Raw genomic sequence first — 15601 nt, 5'->3', positions numbered from 1 at the left:
GAGATTCCGAAGTGAAAAGCAGGGTCTTCAGTCCTCAGTGTGATGAGTTTCAGTAGTCTCAGCCCAGTTGTGCAAAACAGAAGAGGGCTCCTCTTGTTAGGAGTGAGTTTGCTGGGTGTTTCTAGGTCTCCAAGGTGCGTTTGGTAAACATTGCAAGTTGTTAGTAGTAGACCTTGATACCTTGCCATAAATCTGACAACAGGAGGTCAAGAACCCATGACTAGGTTTGACTGATAATGTTAGACAAAGGACAGCCTTAAAAACCTGGTTATCCCAGCCTGTGGCCAAACACTCCAGCTACTTAAACTCATGACTGTACATTCAGACACTGCAACTCAGGCTGCAAGTACTAACGCAATCCATGAAAATAAAAAATCCTGAAAACGGCTTCGGATTTTACTAAACGGTTAACCCAAAACGCATCGTGCTGCACCAGGATTTTGCGCAGATTTTTTTCATCTTGTCATTTATAGTATCCTGAAGCATGAATCCTACACGTACATTTACAGCTTGCGACCCATCATTCTATATTGGGTCACACAGACCCACTTCAACACTGGTACCACAAAGCTAATCCAATCCACGCTGTAAATCAAACCAGCGCACTAACCACCGTGCTGCAATGGAACAGGCTGTAAGATTGAGCAGGGTTAAAGGTCACAGTTCACTGTTCTTGTTTTTGAATATAAACTAATGGACTTACAGCTGGTACAATAAAATAACAATGACAGTATGTGCTTGCCAAAAATAAAATTAAAAAAAAAAGAAAAAGCAAGTCAAACAGGTTGAATTGGCTGAAGTTACTTTCTCGGAAAACTTTCAGCAACTGCCATTCAGCTGCTTTCTAACCATAGCCAGTTCCCACTGACACAATATACTGGCAAGTCATGTGGGACTGGTCTTGCAACTAAATAACACAACAACCCAGGTGTCAGTGTGATGCAAATGACACTTTTGCACTTTTCCCATCTACTAAAAGCTATAGTTCAGCCCAGCCTGCTCGTCATTATTGACGGAATTTCACATTGTCTGAACTCCTTCCCTTGTCGGTGTCCTCCTTCTCTACGCAGATTAACCTGATGCAGCTGCAGGTTAGAATCAAATACCTTTAATGGCAATCGATTGTTCCAGCTCCTCCCAAAAGCATTTCAGTTGGGTCCCACTCTGCCGCAGTATCAGTATTTACTAGAAGGAATGTTAAGAGCGCATCTCGATTGAATAAACGCAGAGAATCCTTCTCAAAGCAGCACAAGCCTCCACAAACACGGGACACTGAACTGTGCTGATGCCCCTTTTCTGATACAAGTTCATTCCGCTGAACATGCGAGGGCCCTAGGCTCATATATGACAATATATGTCACTGTGCTATATTATGATAACACAACCCTAAAAACATGCAACAGAATGCCTCAGCTGCTTCTGTTGGAATCTCACATTGTGCCAAGGAATGCCCATGGCAATTGGGATGAGCAGTCTGGGGATATTCAACCCCCTCTCCCACTGTTTTAAATTGAAATCACAACTCATTTCAACAACTATCCTCAAGACATGAAACCGCTACCCCTAGGAAAGGCTGCATATTATTACAAGAGAAAGGCATTAAAACAACTTGTCCAGGGCTTCTACAATTATTACACTGGGCTTCCACAAAGTCAGGCAGCGAAAGAGTGCAGTGTCAGTACAAAACAAACAATGAATATCACACTGGTGTTCCCTAAACAAAAACGCCTTATTACTATCAACACAAAACAGATTGGCCATTCTGAAAAGCTCACCTCCAGGTTTCAGCTGTACCCTAACGAATGATTCATGTAAAAGTGTGCAAATCAGAGAGCATGTTTTTTTTTGTTTGTTTTAGTTATTTCTCTCAGCGCAAGAGATCTTGGGAAACTAACTTCCTGCCAGGCAAGTTGTTGTTTTCTATTGCTTTGGAAAGGATGTTGACCTATCGAAGGGTCAAGTGGTCAGTTCCCAGCACGGAGGGATTCGGAGCGTGGCACAGAGTTTATGGCGGAGGGACTGGGAGGGAAGCAGTGTGGTTTAGTGGTTAAATTAGAGTGACTGGGAGAGAGGCAGCGTGGTCCAGCCAACAGCAGAACACTTTAGAAAATGGCAGTGCAGAAAACGAAGTCTGTCGCTTACACCTCTTTGGCGTTTGATTTGAGTTCTGCCGTTCATCTTTTAAAGAAATTACTCTAGACTGCAGTATTTGGAATAGGGGGAGAGATACCCACCCTTGGCATGGAAGGTCCAGTCCCTCCTGATGTACTCATGCAGCCGGATTCGGTTCTGTTGGCCTCTCTGGCACACCTTGCTGTAGAACTGCCTGGCAATCTGGATATAGGCTGCCGGGATCTCTCCGGCCACACCCTTGGCACCGAAAAAGCCGTTGACCTCTGGAGACGCCAGCAGGATGCGGTAGTCGGCCCTGGTGCCCAGGACCAGCTCCATGTAGGTACGGGTGAGGTTGAAGTAGCCGGAGGCGAGGAAGACTCGGGAATCGTCCCCTGCCTCGGTCAGCAGCCGCTTGGTCACCGTCTCATCCAGACCAATCCCCAGTGGCTTCATCTGCACCAGCGGGAAGACCAACGTGTCCCCAGGCCCCTGCCGCCGCTGGGTCTCCTCCGTTGTGGAAGCGCTGAGCTGCTGCCTGGACCGGGCCAAGTCCACTACCTGCATGATTCGCTTGCTGGCCGCTGTGCAGAATTCTGAGTGGTCGCCTGCAAGCGAGAACAAGAGACAGGTGCTTATTAGTTTTAAGTCCTCTGACTAATAAAATCCAAACACGTAATAAAGTACAAAACAAATTATAATTTAAAAAAGAAAAAGGGCACAAATGTACATCCGGGTGTAGTTTAGTCATGTAACTAAAAAGTTCTAATGTGCCACGCATGCTGCCGGTAATTGGAGGTCCAGCTTAAGAGTGACACTGCATTTGCACGTACTACTTACCACACATAAAGGGGAGTTCAGTTACACAACTGTGCTTCTTTCAACACTGCAGACTTGAATATACAGTGGCTCCAAGAAAGATAACCCCACTCAGAACAGCAGACAAGTACACTAATCTAATATAATAACATGTATATAGCCAGGTTCTATTTGTCAATCATCACACTGTAGGTCAGTAACAAACTGGGGGAGATGTGACAGGAATAGGTCTCCCATTGCATAGCAGTTTGCTCCATTCTTGGTTTTACAATGAGTAATAAGACACCCCTGAGCTTGTTACCTATACATTGGGGCTAACAAAGCTTGTAGTAAAACCTGGGATGGGTGAAACTGCTATGCAATAGGAGTCTTAAATCCCGGTACCTTGTACCGGCATGAAAATAAGTCCCGGTACAGCTGTGTGGTCCAGTGGTTAAACAAAAGGGCTTGTAACCAGGAGGTCTCCAGTTCAAATCCCACCTTAGCCACTGACTCATTGTGTGACCCTGACCCCTTGTGCTCCGTCTTTCGGGTGAGACGTAGTTGTAAGTGACTCTGCAGCTGATGCATAGTTCACACACCCTAGTCTCTGTTAGTCACCTTGGATAAAGGCGTCTGGTAAATAAACAAATTTCAATCTCTGATTGATCAACTTATATCCTTCCAGGATAAGCCACATCTAGATTTTTTATTTTTTATTTTTTTTAAAAGCATTTTACAGTACTGGGGCGTGACCTTAGATTACATCAATCGCCTGTCCTTGGTTAAATACGTGGTAGATGCAATCTATGCAATCTAGGATATTCCCCAAGGATTTATCCTGGCAGGGTAAAAGCTGTGCACAACCCACAGCAGCACAGTGCCTCTAAGCCTCACCTACCTTCTGCTTGAAGCCAACTTTACACAGGATAACAATATTCTCTGATAAATAAATAAATAAATAAATAAAGAAGAGGGCTGGAATTCAGAACACTGATTCATTAAAGCCACCCTTTAATAATTTCCGCTGCCCAACACAAATCAAAGCCAGCTCCTGAGTAATCGTAGCCCTTGATGGAGTTGGAGGAACTGCTAGTTTGGGTGGGATTCAGCAGGAATGGACTCAAAACAAGGGAGTTGGCGCTGTAGAGGACCCGCTGTGCTTGGCAGGAAAACAAACGCTCCAGTGGAATAAAGGGCTTCGTCAGGGTGTGATCATTACAATTTGTTTAAAAAAAAAAAAAACACACACACACTGCTGTGAACTGAAGGAGTGAACCTCACTGACTGGAAGCGATTCCCTGGAGGAGTGCTCAACGCCCTTCAGCACAATGCAGCTTGAATCAGCGCTATCCCCGGAGAGACATTGTTTATTTCCTTAAGCTCTGCAGCTAGTTGACTCTTAAAATGGCGAGGTGCTATACCAGACTAGCACAATAGTGTACATAAATACTGTTGCCCTTTACTGCTCTATAAATTTCTAGGAAATGTTCGCCCCCCTGAGGGTGGTTCACGGACCCCTTCCACCCCAATCCACACTGCTTTCATTGTATAAAATGCACATTAACTCTAGATGTACCATATGCAAACCATGCCCAAAACCCAACAAAAACAAACACACCCTGCGCCAGTAGAACAATATGTTAAATGCAAAATCCGTGTGCAGAAATGATCCAGTTTGTTAGGGTTTTGATAATAAAAAGGAGATAGAGAGAACCAACTGAATGGAGATGACAAGCCTCCTGGCAGATACAGGTGAGCGCTGTAATCCGATACTCCACTCTCAACCGTACATTTAGCAGAGCAAGTGAAGTGAAATCTGTTTGTTTGCGAGTTGCTTCAAAACGTCTCCGCAGCAGCGTATACAAACTCAGCAAATGAAGGCTGCCGCTGTCGCCACTCTGCAGCCCGAAGTTTAAGGCTAGACTTGGGAACTCTAAACCGTTTCTGTAAACCGAGGGTGACAAGTTCAAATACCAGTAAAGGCGCCAGGACAGCAGAATTTTTTGTCCTTATTTTTTTTCCCCCTTCCTGGCACTGAGGCAGATTGGGTTTCGACAGCTCTCTCCTGCCAACAGGAATGGACAGATGTGGAAGGTTACTGTAATGATGATCAGAGAGCTTTTCAGCTTCATGAAGGGTATATACACACACAGCTGGAAATAATATAAAGATATTTCAAATGTATGGTTTTAATTATTTTAAGTTTTAAAGTTGGTTGTAGGGTGTCTCTTAGTGTGTAATCTCATGCACTTTGGACGAGAGGACCGGGAAGCAAAGCTGCCACAGAATAATGCGTGTAAGCCTACAGGTACTGTGTCCTTGATATGTGAATTATTATTATTATTATTATTATATAATGCCGTTGACTGAAGCAGAAGTTCCAATACCAGTGAAACCTCTCCTATCATTAAGTCTGCACATGTGTCATAATTTAGTCCGTTGCTCTTCTAACAAGAGAAAAAAAATAAAAAAAATATATAGAAGAGAATTTTTCTGCAAGTTTGGAGGCCAGTGCTCCCAAACCTTGGGTGGTTCAGGTCTGAATATTAAGTTCTACACTGCCAAAATGAACTTCCTGCTTTCAGCCGTGAATATTCATCTCCAAAAGTAAGCATCGGGAACACAAAAACAGAAGAGCACATTTCTTACCTGGCTCATAATAGATTTAATAAAATAAAATACTTAAAAACAAGTAAGAAATTATATATTTAAATCTGGGTTTTCATGATTTTAAAAGCAGAAAATAACAAGGCCTGTCTTGTGACTTCAATATATTTTTATAGGGCCCTGGAGCCTGAGTCTCTCTCCCCCCTGACTTTTGTTCCAACCCTGTTCTAACTGTTACATTGAACTAATTAAACCTGCATCCAGACCCTGAAGTAGTTCATTATCTCATTCTACCTGTGAAACCTGGAGTGGAATGGCCCTCCAGGACTGGGATTGGGCTCCCCTGCACAAGACTGTCTTGATGGGCACGTTGGTCGGCACAGAGGCACGCAGCTATCAAGCCTCACGTGGAGTCATTGAGATTCTTCAGCTTTCCCCAGTTTGTTTCTGACTAGTTGCACAGGTATATGGGTAACATTCTCCAATTTTCTGGCCAGTCAGTGTAATAATTGTACGTAGGTGGTCGTTGCTGCAGAATTTGTCTTGTGTGTTGATGTTACCAATAATCATTGTCTAGAATCAGATGCCATTTGCTACATTAATATACGCTAGAGAGGTTAGTTCATTCTGTTTAAACGTCAAAAATGATTCGTTACATCTACAGTTAACCTACTGACTCCAGGGTATGTCTTAAGTTCTGCCAAGTAAATCCTGAAATCACTTAAAAACTGCTGTGCCAAGGAAGTCTTACACCTCCCGCCCCCATTAAAACAATCTGTTTATTACCAGCATTTTCCATGCAACGGGTCAGTTGTGCTTTTGAAATGAAAACCACCTTGTTAGCAACAGCGTAAAACCTCAAAATTGTTAAACACAAGCAGTTTCAGTTGTCCATCACAAAGAGTCAAAAAAGTCCCCAAAATCCCTGTGTGAGAAGGGGGAAGTTTGGGCACACAACACGATCGAGGCACGGGAAAGCTCCAGGAAACCCCTACACTCACTGCTCTAATATTAGTTCTGCTGATGGAAATATACGAGGGTAAGCAATTAATTACATCAGGAACAGCTCTGAATATGTTTTGAAAGAATGCCAGGTCACATGGAATACAAAAATTATAATAACAAAGCCCAAAACAATACCAATGCAGCAGCATAGCGGGCATGGATAGAAGTGGAAATAGAATAGAACAGAGCCATACCTACCTTTGTAGGGGTGCACCATGCCCTCCTTCACCTGCACCGTGTCATCCGGCTGCAGCTGCAAAGACACGTCGCCCACGGCGCCCACCAGCTCAGAGAAGAAATCCGCCAGCTCCGCACAGTCCCGCAGCAAGATGTACCGATCCTGCCGGTTAGTGAAGTACGAGTCGCTCAGATTAGCTCTGCAAGGAGTGGGGGAGGAAAGGGGAGTTTGTTCACTGGCCTTGTGACCTAAAAAAGAAACCTTAACTCTAACCTAGTCGCCCCCCCACACCAGGTCACCTGTCTACACAGGCACAGAGATCACATGAGCCACACTGACCCACTGATGATGAGGCTGTCGTCGAACACGTAGACCTTGATGTGCTGCAAGCCGATGGTCTCGTTGAAGCGTTCGGGGATGAGCGTCTTGAGGACTCCGCGCAGGTCGGGGGTGTGGTACAGAGAGACGTGCATCTGACCAGAGAACCTCTGCAGCAGGGGCAGCAGCATGCTCCGAGAGTTCTTCTTACCTGGCGCACAGAGAGAAACAGAGGCGGACGTCAGTAGTTTCAGTGTATGGCCTCGCTACAGCAGTACGAATGTCAGCGCTCCTGAATGAAAGGAAAATTGGGTTCCAATCGGCTTTTAAAAAACACTCAATGCAAACGTTAATTACCATGGATTGGTACTCAGTTGTAAAGGTGAGGGAAAGACAGTTTTTCTTCTCTTGAAATCAACACATTAACTGAATGGATGTATATAATACCCTGCCTATAACTACTTCCTAAAGGCAATTAGGAGTATCAGCACACCCCTAGTACTTATACTGTAGTCACTATAGTGTAAAGTTATGCATTTAATATTCAGTGTTTATTCGAAGGCTGTTCCATATACACACTGATGTTGTACACTTCTGGCCTTGTATACCTATGGTACACCTATTCCATATTCCAGTCATGCATTTCATTGCAGTGCTTCTTGTTAAGCGAGACAGTTTGGGTGTAAAAAGTTTAATGCCACACACCTCTAGATCCTCTTGTATAATCCAGCAGAATAGACACCTTGAGGTCAGGGGCCATTCTCTCCTCTCGGGACCTCTCTAGCACCTCCTGTAGGCAGTCCACCTGGGGAGCGCAGAAACAACATTAAGACTGGAGGCAGGGGATTGTGTAAATAATCCACAGTTTCAACTGCTGTTACACTGTGTGTTACAGTTAAGCAATTTACTGACTTTTTGTGTAATTGGGAGCAGCTGGCTACTGTGGTTTCGTGAGGAATCTACAGATTTCAATTGCTGTTGTGTAAAAATGATCAAAGGGTGTGTGTTTTTTTTTGCTTTTTTACAGCATTTAAAAAAGGTAAGGGAACTGTACAGAATCAATCAAAACCTGCGGGAAATCATTTGCAAGAATTTTCTGCAGATGTCAATGCAGTTTAAAAAAAAAAACTGATTATACAGTACTAAGTAGCACATACAAAAGAATTGAAAAAAATCACCCTTATAATTATTCAGATTGTTTTGCAACTCTTACCAGCTCTTGTTCCAGGGGTCCTGTTCCTAGATACAGGGAAGCCATCACTACCCTCCTCTTAGCAGTCTTAATATTTGCCTAAAAAAAAATGTAAAAAATCATGGTTACAGACATGCAAAGAGGGTAGCAGCACGCAAAGGGTAGAAAAACCTTACAAGCATGATGCTGCTGGTTTTTGTATTATTATTATTTGTTTATTTAGCAGACGCCTTTATCCAAGGCGACTTACAGAGACTAGGGTATGTGAACTATGCATCAGCTGCAGAGTCACTTACAACAACGTCTCACCCGAAAGATGGAGCACAAGGAGGTTAGGTGACTTGCTCAGGGTCACACAATGAGTCAGTGGCTGAGGTGGGATTTGAACCGGGGACCTCCTGGTTGCAAGCCCTTTTCTTTAACCACTGGACCACAAAGCCTCCTGTAAATAAGGCTTCTAATGAAGTATACATCTCTCAAAACACTCCTGGAAGTACCTCACAAAAATCAAGCTACGCTCCGTTTGGAGAAATGTTACCTGTGGTGTAAGGAATACAATATAAATGCCATTGTATCATGAGAGTGTGCAGTACTGAACATACACCAATTATAAATCAGATTTCTTCTTTTCCTGCAACACAACTCTGTCTGTTACACAATGAAGCTGCCAAAACATACAACACAAACTGTTGTTTCACAAACACACACACACAGTGTTGAACTTTCTTCCCTTTACTTTTAGATAATCAGCAACTATTTTTAAGTAACTTGGGTTGGGGTAACTCCAGTCCAGGGGGAACTTTTACAGTCCAAAATGTTTTTACCTGACTATTAAATAAAAACATTTTTTGCATGCATCTTTATATTGTGGAACTAGCATGGTTGTTGCTCCCAACTTTCATTTGCACAATTATGGATTATGACACGCACACACAAACAAACTGGGTAATAAGCATCCACTTTCACAATTTGTGCAGAAACATGTGTTGCATCTGCTGCAGCCAATGCCAACCCGAAAGTAACCTCTGCCAGACTGGTTTGCGCAGTGGGTCCCCTTCAGTCCCAGCCAGCTATCTTCTGCCATTTTGTGTTCTCTCTGTGCTGCTTAAACGTTTCTACTGGGCAGACAATGAACTGCGATTGCTTGTAGGTGATGCAGTGAATGGTTTGGTATGACAGCGTGATGAGTTTACCTGACCTTCATCATCTGGTAGAACTCGTCAGGGGAGTGCAGCACGTGCACCTGCCCCCCTGAGACCCGGAAAGCTGGTGCCTGGTCTGCGACCCAGTGAAAGCGCTGCAGCAGCCCCTCTGAGGTTGTGGGACAGGCAGGGGGGCGAGGCTGAGCCAGAGCAGGGAGGGAACAAACCTCTCCCAGCAGGGGGGCCAGCAGGAACACAGACGACCTAGAGAGAGAGAGAGAGAGAGAGAGAGAGAGAGAGAGAGAGGGGACGGGGGGACGACACGCAGACAAAACAACTAATTAAACTGCTGAACATTAAAAAAACAAACATAATATGCACTCATTTAAAATGACAAACTACGGATATACTTGAATCCTTTAGTTATGCCAGACATGCAAAGTTAATAAAACAGTGTGTACTGTACCCTTATTTAAGTTAATAAAGAGCCAAATGGAGGCAGATCGCACAAGTTGTCACCAAAAATTAAAGGGCCTGACATAGCGTGGTAAGCTGAATGCAGGAATTCAAATAAGACTCCTAGGTAACAAGCTCAGGTGTGGAGCAAACTGCTATGCACTGGGAGTCTTATTTCCTTCCCTGGAGCACAATGCCCTTTTTTGATTTAAACAGTCAGCATTCATTTTGTTAACCATGTACTGCTGTTTACAGACGTATTATCTTAACATCCCCAGGAGTGCAAACTGAGGGTTCATAACTTTGTGCAGTGCTTTACCCATCTTAACTGAAAATGTCACTATGCAGCCTGGAAAGCTCTTTTTCTTAACGTTGAATAAACAGATCAGTGTTCCGAATCATGCCCTAGGAGTTACAGATGAATGTTTAGCAAATTCCTCCACCATTGCAATAGTCATATTTTATGATTTTGCTATAGTTGTGCTTGAAAAATAATATCAACTGTTTTTGAATCACACCACGCATGCCGGCATTATTTTTGCACAACCAAGACATTACTGGAATCTCTTGCACATCTCCTTTCCTCCCTGAAAAAAGCACATGAGTCAATCTATTATAACATTGCACGAAACTCCTGCCTGAAGCAGTCTGGGGAACGAATTGTGTCATAATAATAAGAAGCAGCAGCAGCAGCAGCATCCATCCCACGGTTATGCCCAAGTGCATGGGAGACACAACTGTAGGCATAAAAGGACTTCTGGAGATTTAACTGTACAAGTCCCCAGAAAATAAGGTTTACTTTAAATTGTCAATTTAAGTGCTCTAGGTCTTTCATAATAACCCGTACTTGTAAATGTTTACTCCGACTGCAGTAAACCCAACTGTACTGTTTACCCTTTGAGGCCACGACTGCTGTTGTCAAATACACAAAGGTGCACAATCCAGCAGGACAACTCACTCACGCAATGAAAAATGTAATAGCACACAGAGATCGTGCAATTCAACATTGCAAAGTGTGTGCAGAATGTACTGCAATAAACTGTGCATGTAATAACAAAGGAGATGAATTATATACTTTAGTGGCAGATTTATTTAATTTTTAGTACGAGGCTTACGAACGGATTAGCCTTTAGTAGTAGTAAACAAAACTGAAGAGGGTACTTTTTTTAAACTCAATCTACTTCGGTCCACTAAAGCAGTAAATCCCTGAGGGTTCACGGGGTGATGCAGTATATACTGTACAGAAATTTGTACTCCCACATGAACCCGACTCCTACAACCAAAATAGGCAATGTATTTACTGATCCTTTGGGTGTGGATCTCAGTAATGTTGTAGGGGGGAGCCAAGTAAGTCTGTTAACCCCTGATTACAGCAGCTGCCTTGAGATTTACTGTAATGTTATGCTGTACAGGCAGGTTCCTAAATAACAATAAGAGTTGACTGGAAGCTGAAATCGTCCCTCCCTGCTTTATACGCTGATCTATTGTTCCTCAACAGTAAACAATAATCCTTTTCAGGTCAGCGTGACTGCTAAGACTATGCTTTTCCCATCCAAGCCTACTCATCTGGTTTTACCAGTTCATACCTCCCATCAAGGGCTTTGCAAGGAACCTCTGCATGAACACAGCATGGCAGGCTGCAGGAAATGGAAAGAATTCAACAACATTTAAACAATAACTGCCCATGTGAGTCATCGTATCTCTGCTGGAGGACTGCTGTAAACCGACTGGCTCTGACTGTGCAATTCCAAACCGCATTATAATTAGAATTATATATATAAGGATTGTGTTCATTCATTTAGTGTGCTTCAAGCCTGCACGCCAGTGCATCCACTGCAGTCTGTGGCATTTGCAACAGTAAAGCCCTGCAGGCTCTGGACGTGAGCAGTTAATCCAATTTAGAAATTTACAAAAAGGAGCGCTGCTCCCCTGGACAGTGCAGAATGCTTTGAAGGGTTTTTTTGAGTTCATGTTGTTTTTCTTATCAGATCAATGACTTCAGAATCAGCTCATTACGGGTCTAAACTGGTTAGCACACACACCACTGAAACTAAGGATGGTTGCGGCCTCAGATACAGAATGCATAGATCTAAATTGATTAACTCCAGCCAGACTAACTGCAAGTGGAAAGGAAAATGGGCAAATCTAGTCTATAGTAAACAAGAGATACTTCTGAGATCTTAGATTAGCCATGTTGGGTGATGGTTTTTAGTTTTGTAATGGTTGTTTCATCTATTTAGATACTGGCGAGTGGTTAAGCAGAGTAGAGCTGGGTTCTGCTTTCAAGCGGCTGGCTTAAACAGTTTGTACTTGTCCTGTTCATATCCTGACCATGTGCAATCATGAAACAGATATGTGGATGATTTGTGCTACCAACTTGGTTGGGCAACTTTTCACAGTAGTTGCTCAATAAAAACAGCTATGGCCAAAAGTTTTGCATCACCTAGAATTGAGACATAATAAAAAAAAAAACCTTATATGAACATAATTTAGATATTTTATTCAACATCATGTAATCAAAGAAACTACAAAATTATATTGCAAAAAAGTCTCCCGGAAGCCATAACAGTAGTACAGTATTTCAAGTTTGGTTTCAAAATGTCAGATTTTTCAATTTGTCAGTTATTCGTTAAGTATATGGACAACTACAAAGCGGTGTGTAATTCAATATGTTAACGTCACATTATTCAGCAGGTTTAATTCGACTTCATGAAGCAGAATTAGTTAATTCTCTAGGGTGATGCAAAACTTTTGGCCAGAGCTGTAAACTCCAGCTTAATCGAGTCAGTCTTGGATCAGGCAGCAGTGACAGACCATAAGGATATGGAGGCATTCATTACCAGTGCAGTTGCTGTAGATGCGCTGAACACCATGCAAAAACACCAACTCAATGCTGATCTTATTGAGTGCACTCCGACAATATGGGGCTTTAGTGGAGTGAGGCTTTTTCTTCAAAGGCTTCATTTTTTTCGGCATTCAAACCAACTGACTGGCTCTTGTTTTTAAAGTTTTATTTTGTCGTATTTCTTTTTTTACATGAGGTAATACAGGCCCAGTTACCTTAGCAAAAACAAACAAGCAAAAAAATGAACTATATTAATTTTCAAAACATGCTTTGATGTGCTATAGATCTTAAAGGCTAGGGCTACTGATTTTCCGTAATCGAGGAATTAGGCATTTTAGGAATTAAATTTTGTATTGTTGTCTTTTTCTCCTTCTAGTTTTCCTGTTTGTTTTTTTTGTAATTTTTTTGCACTACTCTCCAAGATTATATAGCTGCTGGAACGAAGGCTCCCATAGGGTAGTGCTGCGTGCGCAACTTGTAATTTATATAGTGCTTAGCATTAGGTTATTGTTATGAAATTAACTTAGTTTTAGTACCTACATGTTCACCCTTATCATGTGATCGGGGTGAAGAATATAACAATGACGTCTATTACGAGTTGCGCACGCAGCACTAACCTGTGTGGGAGCCTTCGTTCTGCAGCAATACCCCTCTCCTGCACCCAGCCAAAAGTTGAGTAATTCATCGTGTGACTTCACTCGCGTGTCTCTGATGAAACTCGACATGGCGGCTGCACCAACGAAGAAAAAAAAATACAATGTTTCAGCAAAAGACAGAGCTAAAACATTTTCTGATTATCTATGTGAGGATGGTAGGATACTATTCCGCAAATTGTACTGCCAATCGATTGATCATGTACCAGTCAATACTGATCATACTACCAGCCGTAAACACAGAGAACAAATAAGCAAATAAAGAGGGCAACAAATGCAAAGCACTGCATTCTTCTGTGCTGAAAAACTTAGACCTGACGTACTGCGCTCGAGGCGAGGCTTTCCCCAAGTAATTAAGCTAAATGAATTGCTTATTTAATTACCGGCATATAATAAAGCTAAAATTAGCAACATTAAACCGTGACCCTGTCTTAATTAAATTATATTACCTGACGATGAAGAAACGAGCTCGAAGCTATTGATCCCCTCGCTTTACTAAAGGACTTAGTCACTACACTACACACCGTTTGTTTCAAAAAGACATTCGGTCTGGAGACACCTATTGTTACATTTGGCAAATAAAGCGGAATTAGCAAAGAAACAAATGGGACGATTCATTATGCGTTTACATTAAAAGGGTTGCTATTTAATTACAATCAGGTGATGCACAGCAGTGAACCTGTTTAAAGCAACGAGTCAGTCAACACGCCTAATCAGGAACTAAATACACACTAAATGGATTAACTAACATTTTCCTTCAGCACTACTGTGTCAGTAACATACAATAATAATAATAAACATTATTTTTTTTTTTTATTTATTTATTTTTTTTATTATTATTATTATTATTATTATTGAGTAGTGGTTAGGGCTCTGGACTCCTGACCGGAGGGTCGTGGGTTCAATCCCTTGTGGGGGACACTGCTGCTGTACCCTTAAGCAAGGTACTTTACCTAGATTGCTCCTGTAAAAACCCAACTGTATAAATGGGTAATTGTATGTAAAAAATAATGTGATATCTTGTAACAATTGTAAGTCGCCCTGGATAAGGGCGTCTGCTAAGAAATAAATAATAATAATAATAATTATTATTATTTATTTCTTAGCAGACACCCTTATCCAGGGCGACTTACAGTCGTAAACAAAAATACATTTCAAGAATCACAGTACAAGTAATAATACAATTAAGAGCAAGAGCATGCTAGTCCCTGACCTGGTATGTTTTGTGGGACCTGATTAAACCTTTAAAAAAAGAGATACATGTTTGTCCAGTAGAAAAAACATGTTTGTGTTTTAGGAATTTAGAATGCAGGTTCTTCTAGTACTAGACTTTCTTCAAGTTCAGGCTGAATGTTTAAAATGATTAATGAATGTTAATGTAATGCACTACAACTAAACAATAAGAGTATTTTAAAAAAAAGGATATGCTTTACTTTCCGTTACTTACAATTCTGGTCTTATTTTTTATTGTAACTGTATTGCATCGTAACACACTCAATTTTGGTAGTTCGTGTACCATTTGGGTTGAGAATAAAGAAAGCTCTATGCAAGGCGGCGCCGCACATGACTTGCCCGTCAATCATCGATATAGTACTGTAGTCCTTAAGTATTTACTAACATTAATACCAGTAACTGACAAACAGCGGTGTAAAGCCACGACCCCACGCACCCACTCCTTACCCTCTGCTCCGCTCCTTTCTCCGGAATAACCGGTCGGACATTCGGGTTAGAACCCCGGAGACAGCCGGTCTTTTGAGACAGGACAACAACCTCCTCCACGACATGGAAGCCGCCATTGCAGCCTGTGATTTTGAATACATAACTTTATCAACATAAACGCAGCCACACAGAGCACTACTCGGGGGTACATACAGAAAAAAAACACACCTGTCCTGGAGGAAGGACAGTTCTAAATAAATAAATGAATACATTGTGTGTTGCATTCACTTCTATATCGGGAAAACGAAAACACAATATGTGTTGTGCAAAACCGTCAATTAAGATATAATATTTATCAACTTGGATAACTTTTAAAAAATGTAATTACGCAACAGTATTTTTTTTTAATGATTATTATTGCGCCTTCACTTTCACTCGTGGTATGCGAGTATCCCGTGTGCAAAGCTAATCGTCTGGTTACTGTAAATACACATATATTTATTAATTCCAAGAAATAAGAGCTCGAGACAAGCCTCTATGCATCGCGTGGTTCTATGAAGAAGACTATAACCCATTGCATTATATATATATATATATATATATATATATATATATATATATATATATATATAT

At 41.9% G+C, this 15601-nt stretch overlaps 1 protein-coding gene across 6 annotated transcripts in view; it reads right to left on the bottom strand.

Annotated features, from left to right (window-relative positions):
• The window catches only part of LOC117423029 (CDP-diacylglycerol--glycerol-3-phosphate 3-phosphatidyltransferase, mitochondrial-like), a 29693-nt gene extending 14522 nt beyond the window's left edge, over positions 1-15171 (bottom strand). For 5 of the 6 annotated variants that reach the window (XR_009307543.1, XR_004547726.3, XM_034038374.3 and 2 more), the window contains exons 1-7: positions 14990-15170; positions 9412-9619; positions 8235-8312; positions 7727-7826; positions 7043-7232; positions 6724-6902; positions 2235-2720 (exon numbers count right to left, since the gene is read on the bottom strand). Coding sequence is in view for 4 of the 6 variants with exons in the window: in XM_034038374.3 (XP_033894265.3) it covers positions 2235-2720; positions 6724-6902; positions 7043-7232; positions 7727-7826; positions 8235-8312; positions 9412-9619; positions 14990-15129 (1381 nt within the window). In the remaining 2 variants the exon portion in view is untranslated. Of the gene's footprint in view, positions 1-2234; positions 2721-6723; positions 6903-7042; positions 7233-7726; positions 7827-8234; positions 8313-9411; positions 9620-13273; positions 13387-14989 lie in introns of all 6 variants that reach the window. The other variant, XM_058989823.1, reaches the window with a different exon arrangement.
• Between the last annotated feature and the right edge of the window lie 430 nt (positions 15172-15601).

The sequence above is a fragment of the Acipenser ruthenus genome, chromosome 17, assembly GCF_902713425.1.
Source record: "Acipenser ruthenus chromosome 17, fAciRut3.2 maternal haplotype, whole genome shotgun sequence".
In the NCBI taxonomy this organism is placed as follows: domain Eukaryota; kingdom Metazoa; phylum Chordata; class Actinopteri; order Acipenseriformes; family Acipenseridae; genus Acipenser; species Acipenser ruthenus.
The sequence above is the reverse complement of the archived record's forward strand: the minus strand, read 5'-3'. Positions and strand labels throughout refer to the sequence as shown.